Source organism: Chanos chanos, chromosome 3 (assembly GCF_902362185.1).
Source record: "Chanos chanos chromosome 3, fChaCha1.1, whole genome shotgun sequence".
Classification (NCBI taxonomy): Eukaryota; Metazoa; Chordata; class Actinopteri; order Gonorynchiformes; family Chanidae; genus Chanos; species Chanos chanos.
The window spans coordinates 5,892,402-5,906,906 of NC_044497.1; the positions used below are offsets into that span (position 1 = coordinate 5,892,402).

At 40.0% G+C, this 14,505-nt stretch overlaps 1 protein-coding gene across 1 annotated transcript in view; it reads left to right on the forward strand.

The window, feature by feature from the left end:
- LOC115806445 (uncharacterized) overlaps window positions 1-13,801 on the forward strand; it is a 42,915-nt gene extending 29,114 nt beyond the window's left edge. Inside the window, exons 16-24 of the mRNA XM_030767142.1 lie at window positions 5,616-6,953; window positions 7,344-7,833; window positions 7,933-8,106; window positions 9,603-9,776; window positions 10,473-10,646; window positions 11,994-12,167; window positions 12,686-12,859; window positions 12,959-13,005; window positions 13,278-13,801. Coding sequence (XP_030623002.1) covers window positions 5,616-6,953; window positions 7,344-7,833; window positions 7,933-8,106; window positions 9,603-9,776; window positions 10,473-10,646; window positions 11,994-12,167; window positions 12,686-12,859; window positions 12,959-13,005; window positions 13,278-13,801 — 3,269 coding nt within the window. The remainder of the gene's footprint in view (window positions 1-5,615; window positions 6,954-7,343; window positions 7,834-7,932; window positions 8,107-9,602; window positions 9,777-10,472; window positions 10,647-11,993; window positions 12,168-12,685; window positions 12,860-12,958; window positions 13,006-13,277) is intronic.
- The last annotated feature ends 704 nt before the right edge of the window (window positions 13,802-14,505 follow it).

The window sequence follows — 14,505 nt, forward strand, 5'->3', positions numbered from 1 at the left end:
GTGTTGTGGTCAGTCATAATATATGGAGAAGGTGAAATATTCCAGGTTTGTGATATATCTTACTCCACCACTTAGCAGGGCAGTAAATATTGGTGGCGACGTATGGTAAACTTAAAAGAACTAAACAATAATAAAGTGACATAAACCAGCGATGAGAGGGGTCTGTGAAGATGGGCTGGCAGAGGTGCCCCACAGACAAAGAGACAAAGTAATGTGTATTTTTTTTTTTTTTTTGAGAAAACGTGTATAAAAACCGGTGCTTTGTGAGAAGGCGTCAGTCACTCCCCGGGACCTGACTCAGTTTGTTGTATGTCTTTTGAACTATACAATAAACTTACACTGCATCTGACTCATTGTTAGAGTTCTGTTGTTTTTGTCACAGAACAGGTATCGTGTAGCGTTGGGACTCAGTCTCATTCGGCCCAGGCTGAGAATTTCACCCACAAGGGAACTGAGTGATAGTGGTTACAGTGTCAATAGATTGGATCCTCTCAGTTACACTCAGACTCCAACACTAATTGCTTTACTCTAAGGCGTGAAAATTTACGTAAGAGGACACATTTTATCATCCGCACGAGAGCGCTAACAAAAGAAGTAACCTGCTAAACACTTTTCCTGTTGTGCTAGACCACTGTCCAGTCAGACTACTTTAACTGAGTAGGACCCTCCCAGTCGCACACTCCCTGTGATATCACATGTCTGACAAACGAAACTTATAAAATCGAAACATTTCTGCATCTAAAAACGAGAAATAGAAGAAGCAGACTTTAAGTAAAGTTTTTCGGCTTTTGGTTTGGCTGATGTGTAATCGCAAAAGAAACGGTAGGTAAGAAATATAAATGGGTGATAATGGATTTTTACGGTATCCATATAATTTAAACAACAGAAAACATAAATCACAACGTGCTTGTTTGTGTTGAGTCCACAAACGAGAGCGTTAGGCACACGCTGTCTATTAAAAGATTCTGATTCTCCGCTCTGAACAATGAGAAAATCTATGATATGAAGGCTGTAATCTAGGCGTAAATGTCGTGGAAGCCATACATCATGCAGTTTCAGCAGACTCTATACAAAATGGGATGAAAGCTGAATTTGGCATGGTTTTACACTGTTAAATGCATTTCATCTGAGGGGTCACTGCACAAAATAGTGGCAAAATAGTGACTAAACGTATGTGTGGCAAGATTGAGTCAGAGTGGTTATTGATTAAACTGATGAATTCGTGAATTAATTTTATTATTTAGAATGCTTTTGCATGAAGGTTTCGAATTTTGAAGGTGCAAGTAGCGTGAGGTTTAATTGTATGTGAAAGATAATTCGTTAACACTTGAGGGTTTGCTTCACCAAATTTATGCATGATGCAGCAACACAGACAGGTTGGGACATAAACAAAATCGACTGAACACAATATTATGAGGTTTATGGGCAATTGCCTGCGTTCGAATTTCATTGCCATACACGAGGAAGGCGTGAGATGGAAGCCCGTTCCCGCCACTTAAAAAAAAAAAACAGATCGCAACTTTCTATTTTGAGACTCCACTTAAAAAAAAAAAACAGATTGCAACTCGCTATTTTGAGACTCCATTTCGTTATTTACTCATAGTAACTCATTATTTAGAGATTATATGTCGTTATATATTTAGAGATAGTATCTCATTGATTTGAGATTGTATATCTAGTCAGTCAGTTACCACAGACAACAGAAAGCTTGACAGAAAGATATTATGCATGTCATCTAAAAGCCGTAGAATTTCACGATTTGTGTATCCACGTCTAAAATAGCTTTCAATGATTGAATTCATTATTGTTCTAGGTTAATTGTTCACTAGTCTCCTCTGCTATTGTAGACTGAGCGCCAGAGATCAGAAACACCTCAGTTTCGAATTAGCCTGCTCCCTCGAAATAATGAGATACTATCTCGAAGTAATGAGATAGTATGTCGTTATTTACAGATAGTATCTCATTACTTCGAGATATTATCTCTAAACAATGAGATGCTATCTGTAAATAACGAGATGATATCTCTAAATAACGAGTTGCGATCTGTTTATTTTTTCTTTTAAGTGGCGGGAACGGGCTTCCATAATATTCGATGACTAGTATTTAAAATAAATAATAAGAAACATTTAGTATCGATTGATTTGTAAGTGATTGAGAATAACGTAGCCAGCAAAGTAATGTTAAAATCATTTTAAAATATTTTCAAAGAAATCAAATCAAGTCAAAGGTCAAAGGTCTTTGGAGTAAGAATGTCATTTTAAAAGCTTCAGAGCTGAGTTGAATTGACTGATATCAAATATTGCATCAGGGTCAGATCACATTTGACAGCTGTATTTTTTTTCTCTTAATTTATCCAAAACTTGAATACAGTGCCTTAATTTCAGACACTGGCAGATCAAAGTGCATTTGTAGTGAATCTGAGGGTTATGATGGAAGTGTGCCTTGCTCCACAGATGAATTACAATTATTTTTGAGATTATTCCTGCATGATAATTGTACTGTTAGCACTGATTTTGGTGATAGTCGATTTGTGGTTTTTCTTTTGTTTGTTTGTTTATTTTTTTTTAATGAGTCCATATTTGAAAAATGTCATCTACAGTAGAGTACATTTTTTTTATGTAAATCTCCATGATCACACACACAGTGTGAACAGTGAATTTGTCCTCTGCATTTAACCCACCAGTAGTGAACACACACTCCAGACACAGGAGCAGTGGGCAGCATGCCTTGCTCAGGGGCACACAGCCATGGTTGTCGGTTCTGGGAATAGAACCGGCAACCCTTCGGTCACGAGCCTGGTTTGTTAACCGTTAGACCACGGCTTATTGTTCAGCTTCCTTAGCATCACCAACAGATTTAAAGCTGACCAAGCATTAGTTTCAGCTTCAGATAGTTCATAGACATTCATCTGTTCATTCATCTGATGCGTTATTCTGGGTTTGTGCGTGTTACTAAACATTTCATAAGGGATTACTGCATCCCTTGATTTATGTATGTTCTGCATTCACACTCCGCATATACGTGAGAAGGGAAAATGTCCACAGCTTGCTTAACAAGACAAGAGTTTTGTTTCTTTACAGATCTACTCCTGTAAATAGGTTTCTCTGGAGAGTGGTGCATTGTGGGAGTTGAGGTGCTACCTCAAAACTGAGCGTTTCTAGAGAGTGTGAGGAAGAAGATACTAGCTCTAATATGAGTCTTTCTACGGAGGATAAAAAGGGAGGTACTCCATTTAAAAGGGATTACCTCAAAGATTATGAGGAGGGAGGCACTAACCCTAAGAAGGAGAACACAGACTTTAAAAGGTGAGAAATTTGTTCCTCTTGAAAGTTGTAGTTTGCTTGCCCTCGTTAGAGTGACTCATACCAATAATTCAAAACTTTAATCACTCCTTTGACTTGAACTGAGCTGAACAACATACTTTATGTAAGAAATACACCCATCAACCTCACATCATAAACATTCTGTGTCAGATTTACTGATTTACTCTCTGCACCAAACTTTAGTTTTTCCTGTCTGGCCAAGAATTGTCTCCCTGTAAAGAATTAGGAACAGGTACTTTTTGGTTTATCAGCAATATTCTGCCACAATTAATAGTACTTATTCTCATCCAGTTTACATGTTTGCTTTTTCTCCGTTGGCACAATGCAGAAAATTCTAATCACACCGATGTAACAAAATGCAAAGCTGATGTCATAATTTTGATTGTGGGTATATGGTTTTGAGTGATTCTGTGCAAATGAATGTGTATGTGCACACGTTTGTATGTGCAGAACAATCCACATGGTTGCGGTTAAAGTGAAGGTAAACTCTCCATCTTTTAACTACAGAGAGGAGCAGATGAGACCACAGTCTCCTACACCGTCTTGTGTTTCTCTTAAGAGTGATGCATCAATGCCTCAACCGCTAAACTTCAAGAACCAAGAACCCCTAGACAGTGACAACAGGTCTGGACTGTATTCAAAAGGCAAAATTTGAAAACAGATCTAATTGTAGAGTGCACAAACAAACAAACAAACAAACAAATAGATTAATAAAAATACAACAAAACAAACAAACAAAAAACAACAAAGAAATACTGTGTATGGTGTAGATGAACAGAGTACAGAAAGAGTGCCACTAAAAATGGCACCGGGGGAGATTCAAATGATGACTGAGGACTGTGAGATATTGATACATTACAGCTGATAATCATTTAAGTTCATCTCCATCTTTAACCCACAGAGAGAGGCAAACAAAACCAGAGTCTCCTACATTGTCACGCGTGTCTATGAAGAGTGATGTATCAATGCCTCAACCTCTAAACTTCAACCAAGAACCCCAGAAAAGTGACAGAAGGTCTGGACCATATTTAAAAGACAAATATTAAGATCTAAGAAAGTGGTGGACTGCCACAAAAACAAAGCAAAAAAAACCCCAAAACTGTCTGATGGAGATGAATAACATCAATATAGAAGGAGCACAGGCTTGGCCATAAATATTTTGTAATTTTATTGTTCATTTAGTATAAGTGACATTAAGGGTAATATGAATGAAAAAACAACTAAAAATGCCTCTGAGTCGTTCATTACTCAAATGATCCCTGGGGACTGTGAGATATTTATACATTACAGCTCATAAATATTTGAGTTTGTCTCCATGTTTTACCAACAGAGATGAGCAGACAAAACCAGAGTGTCCTACATCGTCCTGTGTGTCTATGAAGAGTGATGTATCAATGCCTCAACCTCTAAACTTCAACCAAGAACCCCAGGACAGTGACAACAGGTCTGGACCATATTTAAAAGACAAAATTTGAAAACATAGATATTTGTAGAGTGCAAAAAAAACCCAAACCAAAATGAAAGAACAAACAAAGAAAAACTGTGTGTGGTGTAGATGAACAAAATTCGTATTAACAGAGTACAGAGAGAGCCAGAATATACTGTAATTTATAGTTCATACAGAGTAAGTGACAAGAACATGTAAAGTACCACTAAAAATGGCATTAGGGGTGATTCAAATGATGACTGAGGACTGTGAGATATTGATACATTACAGCTGATAATCATCTGAGTTAATCTCCATCTTTAACCCGCAGAGAGAGGCAAACAAAACCAGAGTGTCCTACATCGTCCCGCGTGTCTATGAAGAGTGATGTATCAATGCCTCAACCTCTAAACTTCAACCAAGAACCCCAGGACAGTGACAACAGGTCTGCAATCTAAGAAACAACAAACACAAATATCTATAAACATATTCACGTCTTAGGAGCATGAACATCAAATTTAAAAAAGGTGTGAAGTTAAATTATGTTGTAATCTGAATCGTCGTGCTGTATTTGAATGTATCTTCTTTGTGTCCCATCAGTGAGATAACAGCCAGTGACCAGACAGGGGATCTCACCCAGTATGATATGTGTAAGCAGAGGCTGAAAAATCATATTTATTAATCTGCTGCACATCAGCAATAGTTTTATGTTGATAAAGGCAGTGTAATCAAACAAACCATCAGATCGCAAGACAACTTATATTCACAGAAAACCAGTTTCCTCAGTTAATACCTTTGATAGAGTGAAAAGCAGTGAGAAACATTAGTCATTAATTAGTAATTAAGATCTCATCTTTTTTTCTTAGCTCATCATTGGAAAGAACTCAACGTATTCATCAAAGAAAAGCTAATACAAATTTTTCAACGCATACACGAAGGATTAAACTCACAAGGAAAGCTAACTTTGCTGCATGAGATCTACACAGAGCTCTACATCACAGAGGGTGGAAGTGGAGAGGTCAATAATGAACATGAGGTCAGACAGATGGAGATGACCTCGAAGAGACAAATCACTCAGGAGACTCCAATCAAATGTAACAACATATTCAAAACACCTCCTGGGCGGAGAAAACAAATCAGAACAGTGCTGACAAAAGGGATAGCTGGAATTGGAAAGACTGTCTCTGTGCAGAAGTTCATTCTTGACTGGGCTGAAGGAGAAGCCAATCAAGATATTATGGTCATTGTCCCTCTACCTTTCAGGGATCTTAACCTGAACAAAGAGAACTGCAGCCTCATCCAACTTCTTCAACACTATGCTCCAGAGCTGAAAGAGATAAAAAACATTGAAGATGAACAAGTCAAAATGCTCTTAATTTTTGATGGTCTGGATGAGTGTCGATTCCCTCTAGATTTCCAGAACACAGAGATTTGCTGTGATGTGACAAAGTCGACCTCTGTGGATGTGCTGCTGACAAACCTCATCAAGGGAAATCTGCTTCCCTCTGCCCTCCTCTGGATAACCTCCCGACCGGCAGCAGCCAATCAGATCCCTCCTGAATACATCCAGCAGGTCACAGAGATCCGTGGGTTTAATGAGCCTCAGAAGGAGGAGTACTTCAGGAAGAGAATCAGTGATCAGAGCTTAGCCAACAGAATCATCACACACATCAGGTCATCAAGGAGCCTCCACATCATGTGTCACATTCCAGTCTTCTGTTGGCTTTCAGCCACTGTGCTTGAGAATGTGATGAGTGATGCAGGCGAAGGTGAAATACCCAAAACTCTGACTGAAATGTACACGCACTTCCTCCTCATTCAGATAAGTCTGAAGAATAAGAAGTACCATGGAGCCACAGCAGAAAACCCAAAGAAGCTGTGCGAATCAGACAGAGAGATGATTCTGAAACTGGGAAAACTGGCTTTCCAGCAGCTCCAGAGGGGTAATCTGATATTCTATGAGGAGGACCTGAGAGAGTGTGGCATTGACGTTGGTGAAGCTTCAGAGTACTCTTCAGTGTGCACAGAGATCTTTAGAGAGGAGTTGGGATTGCACAGAGAAAAGGTCTTCTCCTTTGTACATCTGACCATTCAGGAGCATCTGGCTGCAGTGTATGCACATGTTTCATGTGTGAATGAAAATAAGAACGTTGTTGACACAGAGGAACCAGAACATGAGGTCAGATTAACGCTGCCTGAATTATGTGAGACTGAAGAGTCTAAAACCCTGCGGAATGACACTGAAAGAAAGACGCAAGCAGAAAATGAAAAAGGTCTGTCTGAGGACTCTAAGTATGGACCATCTGTGATGTATGGACTAAGTATGGACTATGGTGATGACTATGATGTGAATGATGACTACTATGGTGATGACTATGATGTGAATGATGGCTACTATGGTGATCTCTATGATGATGGTGATGGCTACTATGGTGATCTCTATGATGACAGCTATGATTATGATCATCTCTATTCTAATAATTATGATCCGAATGAGGACCAGTCCCACAAAGATGAACATTTTTTTAATGAGTATTTTCTCCCTGCTGTTGAACGCGAGCTTGTCAGTCATAAAATCGAAAAGAAAAATTCAGATTTATCTAATCAGCAATCGTCGCTGTATCCCTTACATCAGAGTGCAGTGGACAAAGCCCTGCAGAGTAAGAATGGTCACCTGGATCTTTTCCTCCGCTTCCTTCTCGGCCTCTCCCTGGACTCCAACCAGTCTCTTCTGCAAGAACTAATGACAGAAAGCATTTTCGAAACGCGAAGGTACAGACCCACAGAGACAGCTGAGTACATCAAGGGGAAGATTAGAGAGGAATCGTCCGCCGAAAGGATCATTAATCTGTTTCACTGTCTGAACGAAATGAATGACAACTCTCTGGTAGAGGAAATTCAGAGTGTTTTTACATCAGCCAGTCCCTCAGATGAAGAACTGGAGCCAAACCAGTGTTCAGCTCTGGCCTATATGTTACTGATGTCAGAGGAGGTGCTGGATGAGTTTGACCTGAGGATGTACAAAACATCAGCAGCAGGTCAGCAGAGGCTTCTCCCAGTTCTTCGGACCTGCAGGAGGGCCAGGTTAGTTATGTGTTTTACCCCTGAACCCTGAGTCGGTCGTCTATAAAGTCGTTTTCTAACGGTTCTTGTTGTGGTTTGGTTGTCTTAAATGCTCTCTAGACTGGTGCACTGTGATCTTTCACCTGAATCCTGCGTAAGTGTGGCCTCAGCTCTCAAAACAGTGAACTCAGCCCTGAGAGAGCTGGATCTCAGCTACAACAACCTGACTGATTCAGGAGTGAAGCTCCTTTCCTCTGGACTGATGAATCAGAACTGTAAACTACAGAAACTTAGGTGAATATTATCTTTTAATGTACGTTCAGCTCTTAATTAATGTTAAATTAGTGTCCAACACTAAATTAATAGCCCATGCAAGACATTACATTATATTTATTACATTTGTAAAATGGTGCAATCACCTTGTAAAAGAATGCGCCCATAATTTTATTTTTTAACCGACAATTCTTTACAGTCTTTCCACAGTGAACAGTTGCAAAGAAATTGTGTTCCTTGGATAATTCTGCGTCTGTATAGAGGTGGATATGTATACATGTGTATGTGTTTTTGACTGGTGCTGTGTAGGGTGTGTCTTTCCTGAGCTCAAACAAAGCCGTGCAAGACAGGGGGCCCTCAGGACTGGCGTTGAGAATCGCTGCTGTGGACAATCACACGAAAGACACAGGCAGTGCAGGCAAAGTGATTGAGAAATGAAGAGATTTTATTTATGTCCATTCAAATATTGATAGACATGGAAATTTTCCCAAAAGATTACTTTCCTCGCAGGATATGAACCCCTAAAATGAACTTTAAAAACAAAACATTACATTTTATGCGTTCTGTTTTGGCTTCATTTGCATGATGTTTTCAAGCACAAGGGAGCACTGAAACTTCAGAACTCAGATCACGGCAAATGATAAAATTATATATTATTGGAAAGGCAAATCCAGAAATCATTAAATCAGTCCTAGAATATGAATACGAATACTTTATTAATACTGTAGGATTCCTTTGTCGCATCTTACATGTAAGTCCAGTTTGTCCTTAGGAAGCAAGGTTGATGCTAGTGAATGCAAAGTCATTACGATAAATCATTCTCACCCTATAGTGAAGCATTTCCAGTGTGACCATGTTATCATCCACAAGGTGTGACTGGTCACTGAACGGTTTTAGAGGCAATGAAATGATATAAACCATGAGCAGTGTGTACGCATGTCACCAGATGTCAACTGATTCAGAGGTCGTGTCTGAGCCGGTGTTTACCGTCACCGTTCTGAAAAAAGCAAATGATGGAATATCACGAAAAATTGACCGGTCGTCACTTTTTTTCTCCAGAGGATATCCTGACACTTTTACAGTCTTTGCTGTTCTGCTGGGTGATTGTGGACCAAAGCATTATAGCTCTGGCCACACTTCAAATTGGTGTTTCCTTCAGTTTGGCAGTTACTTGTGGTTTAATTGGAAAATAGCCCCTACTTTCCTTTCAGCATCATCTCGCAGTATAAACCTTTTGGACTATCTTGAAATAATTTCAGACATGGCAGCAGGGATTTTTGAGGGAATACTTGAGGGCTGCAGCCTTTCCAATGCTTGACCTTTGATTTTATGTTTTTGAGCAAGTGGGCTACAACATGGCACCCCTTCCCCCTTCGATTCAGTGCCCCTTACAAAGATTACAAAAAAAAAATCATTACTGTCCCTGCCCCTTTCCAGGTCAAAATCAGCGGGCGTCCAAAGGCACCCAAAGTGAGTGTACTGTGAACTGCATAAATCTTTGATTTCATTATTTACAGAATGGTTGGCTGTGATCTCTCAGCTGAATCCTGTGTTACTCTGGGATCAGCTCTCCAGTCAATGAACTCCCCCCTGAGAGATCTGGATCTTAGCTACAACAACCTGACAGATTTAGGAGTGAAACAGCTCTGCACTGGACTGGAGCATCCACACTGTAAACTGGAGAAACTCAGGTGTGTCTCTGTGTGTGTGTGTGTGTGTGTGTGTGTGTGTGTAAGAGAAAGAGAGAGAGAGGCTCAACAAGAATTGCTTTGCAGTTCCTACTGAACAAATTTAAAATGTACTGCTCTGAGCCTTGTTTCCCATTTTAGATCATTCTTAGATGAGAATGTTACACGCATAGACTGGTGATAGGGTTCACAGATATTGTATTTCAGAAGATTCATGTCTGAACTATGAAAATGAAAACAATATTGAACTGGCCGTGTTCCTCAGTTATAGCTCCACTTTGACTCCATTTTCACTGCCCAGTAACCACATTTACAGCTATATACAATATATACAGTGATTTACTAAGCAATGATTTACAACTGTGTTACTAATCACAAAATGCAAATGCTGCTTTCCTAACTGTCTATATCCCCATATGCCATTAGAAACTAAACAAAAACAAAAACACTAAAAACAAAACGTTACAACTCCGTATAAGAGTGTGAGACCAGCAGCAAAGTTCACGCTTGTTTTTGTCACATTTACTCACGTGACATATGAAAATGAAAACAATGTTGAACTTATTATACACGTTATACATGTTATAAATGTGTAATATGTAAGTAAAGACATTAAAGTGTAAGCATCTCTCTATTATGTATAAGAGAGAGAGACTCAGCGTGTGTGTGTGTGTGTGTTCTGTTCTCTCCCGTTCACAGGCTGAAAGACTGTGTACTCACAGAGAGCTGCTGTGAATATCTGGCCTCAGTTCTTCAGTGTCCTCACTCCGGCATGAGAGGGCTGGAGCTGGGACACAACAGCCTACAGGATTCAGGAGTGAGACTGCTGTGTTCTGGACTGAAAAATCCAAACTGCTCACTGGAAAAACTCAGGTGAGTTGTATGTATGTTTGTTTGGAACACTTGTTTTCTTTTGTTTTTGTTTTTGTTTTGCTTTTGTTGTTTTGTTTTGTTTTGCAGGGAAAACACACAATAAAAAATAAATTTAAACATTGATATGAGTGTTAGTTAGTTAGTTTATATGAATGTTAGTTAGTGAGTGTTAGTTAAACCAAATTTCTTGTGTGGTCACTGAGAAGGTTCAATAACACATGTAACATAAAAGTAGCTATATCATATATAAGAGTTGCTAACAGACACTGAAAGGTACTCATTCATGCACAAGGAACAGCACCTTTGCATACCTATAGTTATGTTAGCACTATTGTAATGATACATGATATACATATATAATAGCATGTATACTTTATATACATACTACAGTACAGTTGTAAAGGTAACTGTGGGTACACTGTTAATTTCTTTAAAAAAAAAATTCACATCTACCTGTTTGAACCCTGTACATTTGATTTCTATTGTCCTGTCTATACAGTTAATAATTATTGCAAGTGCAACATTTGTTTTGAACCACATTTTAGACAGTGTCAATTGGCAGTCTTTTTCCAGTCTTTTCCTCCTCCACTGGAAAAGACAGACAGTCCGGATTTGCTGGTTCCACAAAGCACAACACAGACACCCTGTGGAGCCTCTTTGATTGATTTGCTGTTTGCCACTCATTGGTTGTTAAACTGATGCCGATATGGAGAACCAAAACCATGAGCATTTTTAAAAACAAAGACAAGAGGTCATGTCCTGCTCCTTCCTGTTCCTTGGTTTCTCGTCAGTACAACATAAATCAGTTAACATATTTTACTGGGGAAAGTAGTTAAACTAATGGCTTCGCTGCTTGTGGCAATGCCACTGCCAAACTGTGGTTTTAAAGTCTCAGTTCCTTCCTCATACAAGACCAATGGAACTCAAAGATTGAAGCCTAAAGGATTCTAAGATAGTTACAACTCAGTTACATTCTACAGAACTGCTCCATCAGTTGAAACTCTTGGTTATTGGCCTAGAAACACTTAATTAGTGAGGATCATGCAAACCTATGACCGGTAAAAGGAAAACTTGTAGTAGACAGTAGAAAAGTAGAATTTTTTTTTCTTTTCTTTAGGGGCCCGGGGGCGTGTTTCAAGTTAGAGTAAACAATGTAATGCAATATAATGCTGCAAATAGAGAAAACAGTAAAATAACAACAAATACTCCCATTTCCCTCCACACACACACACACACACACACATACAGAGTGAAGTCACTTGAGTACTGAGAGTACTGATCAGCAAATCTCAAATTTTAAGGAACGCTGCAGATATCTCCAGTATTTTATGTTCTTCTCTCCTATAGTCTTATTGCATGTGGTCTGACAGAGGGCTGCTGTGCAGATCTGGCCTCAGTCCTGATGTCTCCCCACTCTAACCTGAGAGAGCTGGAGCTGTCAGACAATGACCTGCAGGATTCAGGGGTGAAACGACTCTGTGCTGGACTAGAGCATCCACACTGTGAACTACAAGCGCTGGGGTAAGCACACGGCTGTTCTGTCATTTCACGATTTTAACAGAAATTGGAGGGGAGTGCTTTTGATCAGTGTCCAGTTATTCATCAATTATACTAAACTTTTTTTTTTTTTTACGCCGCATCAAATGTTTGAATGTTTTGTTCTTCGTTCGCATCCGTCTTCTCTTGATCCTCCTCCTTCTTTCTCACTGCCGTTGTATGAGTTCAGTTGTTATTCAGTCTCCCGGAAAGTCCGACCCAGGCTGTCGGTTTTCCGCAGTTTAATCCCTTAACACCTGTGCTGCCATCACAGTCCTTGCATCTTGTTCCTTTGTTCTTGGGACCTGATCGTGTTTCCAACCCAGATTTCTCTAACAATTCGAGATCAGGTCTTGTTGCCTCAGGTCTTGTGTATACATGACATAAGAGACCTCTACTCTACAAGCTGCTCTACCACCTCTACTCTGCGAGCTCAACCGTCGTGATATCTCTGGAGGAGGATCCGAACCAGATGCTGAGCTGTTGTTTGATCATGTTTGCAGGCTGTCGGGCTGTCTGATCACAGAGGAGGGCTGTGATGTTCTGGGCTTAGCTCTCGCTTCAAACCCCTCACACTTGAGAGAGCTGGATCTCAGCAATAACCACCCAGGGGACTCAACACTGCAGCTGTTCTCTGCCCTCTTGGAGGATCCACACTGTAAACTGGGTAAACTGGAGTAAGTGTGTTGAGTTCTCACGGCGGAACATGGGTGCTTATACTGTATACCTCACGTTCAATCCGCCTGAGTTCTTTGCTGTTTGTTTTTTAATTACAGACTGAACCAAAGTGGAGAGTGCACATTGAGACCTGCGCTAAGGAAATGTAAGTGTGATCATGATCGATATCAAAATATACGTGGAATTCATTTACATGAAGCGGAGATCATTAAAGAGAGACAAGGAAGTTTAAGGTATTCGGTCAGAATAACCACCGACATCTAAAAAAAGTAATGAACTGACATGCTCAGAAAACTTTTTTGGCTGTATCTTTCTCACTGTACTTCTATAAGCTTAATGATTTACTGTATGACCCCAGCGATCACTCATGATTGTAACGATGTAATGATATAACAATGACTTTCTTCTTGTACACAGATGCCTGTCAGCTCACGCTAGACAAGAACACAGCACACAGAAACCTCTCTCTGTCTGAGGGGAACAGGAGAGTAAAACATTCGTCAGTAGAGCAGCCATATCCCGATCACCCTGACAGATTTCATAACACTTTCCAGGTGCTGTGTGGAGAGGCTCTGACTGAACGTTGTTACTGGGAAGTAGAGTGGAGTGGAATAATACAGGCAGGAGTTACAGACAGGAACATCAGCAGGCTCACAGGTTCTATGGGAATGAATTCCAAGTCTGTTGCTCTATTGTGCCATGAAGGTGGGTTCTATTTGTGTCACAATGGTAAGAGAACTGCTTTGACCTCTGGCCCTAACCCCGCTACCAAAGTAGGAGTGTATCTTGATTGGGCGGCTGGCGCTCTGTCCTTCTACAGCATCTTCGATGACACACTGACCCGCCTGCACACATTCCACACCAAATTCTCTGAGCCCCTGTACGCAGGTTTCAGGGTTTACCCTGACTCTACATTTATACTTTGCAGTGTGAAGATATGAAGAGTACAGACAAAAGACAGCATGAAACAATGGCTTACTTTCTCTGCCTCTTAATGTCACATACTCATCCAGATAACAAAATGCAATGTCTTACATACATTTATGTTTTTGGGTTTTTTTTTTTACCTCACATTAGCACATTTTTACACATGTCAGCCACCCAGACCAATGTAGGTATTAATCATAAGAGTAGAGAACAGGGATTCCTAATAAACTCAGCCCACTGATTAATAAGGAACAGGTGAGGTAGTTACAGACAGTAGGTGATTTGTTATGTTTTAACAGGGGGGATGGCCCAGTGGCCACTGACACTACTCTATAGAGTATGTAGGAGGATGGCAGGTTAAAAAGGGGGATACATTTTGGTTATTTTGCGAACAAGGGGGATGGCATACCCCCTCATCCCCCTACAAATCGCCTACTGGTCACAGGTGAGGTTACTTTAAGGCATACTTACCTACGTAGAATGGATTTGCTATCAGGCTGGGTCCAGAGTCTGGCTTTTCTCTCTGGGTCACGTTCTATTATTGTAATAAACTTCTATGCATTTTTTTTTACTGTTGCCTCATGGTTTTCTTTTTTTCCCCTTTCTTGTTTCTCCTCTATTTCTCTCCTTTGAAGGTACAGAAGAACTAGTGAATGCATTTATATGATCTGGACTAGAATGTTAAAATACTCTTGTTGTTCCCTAAACAGTGTAAGAT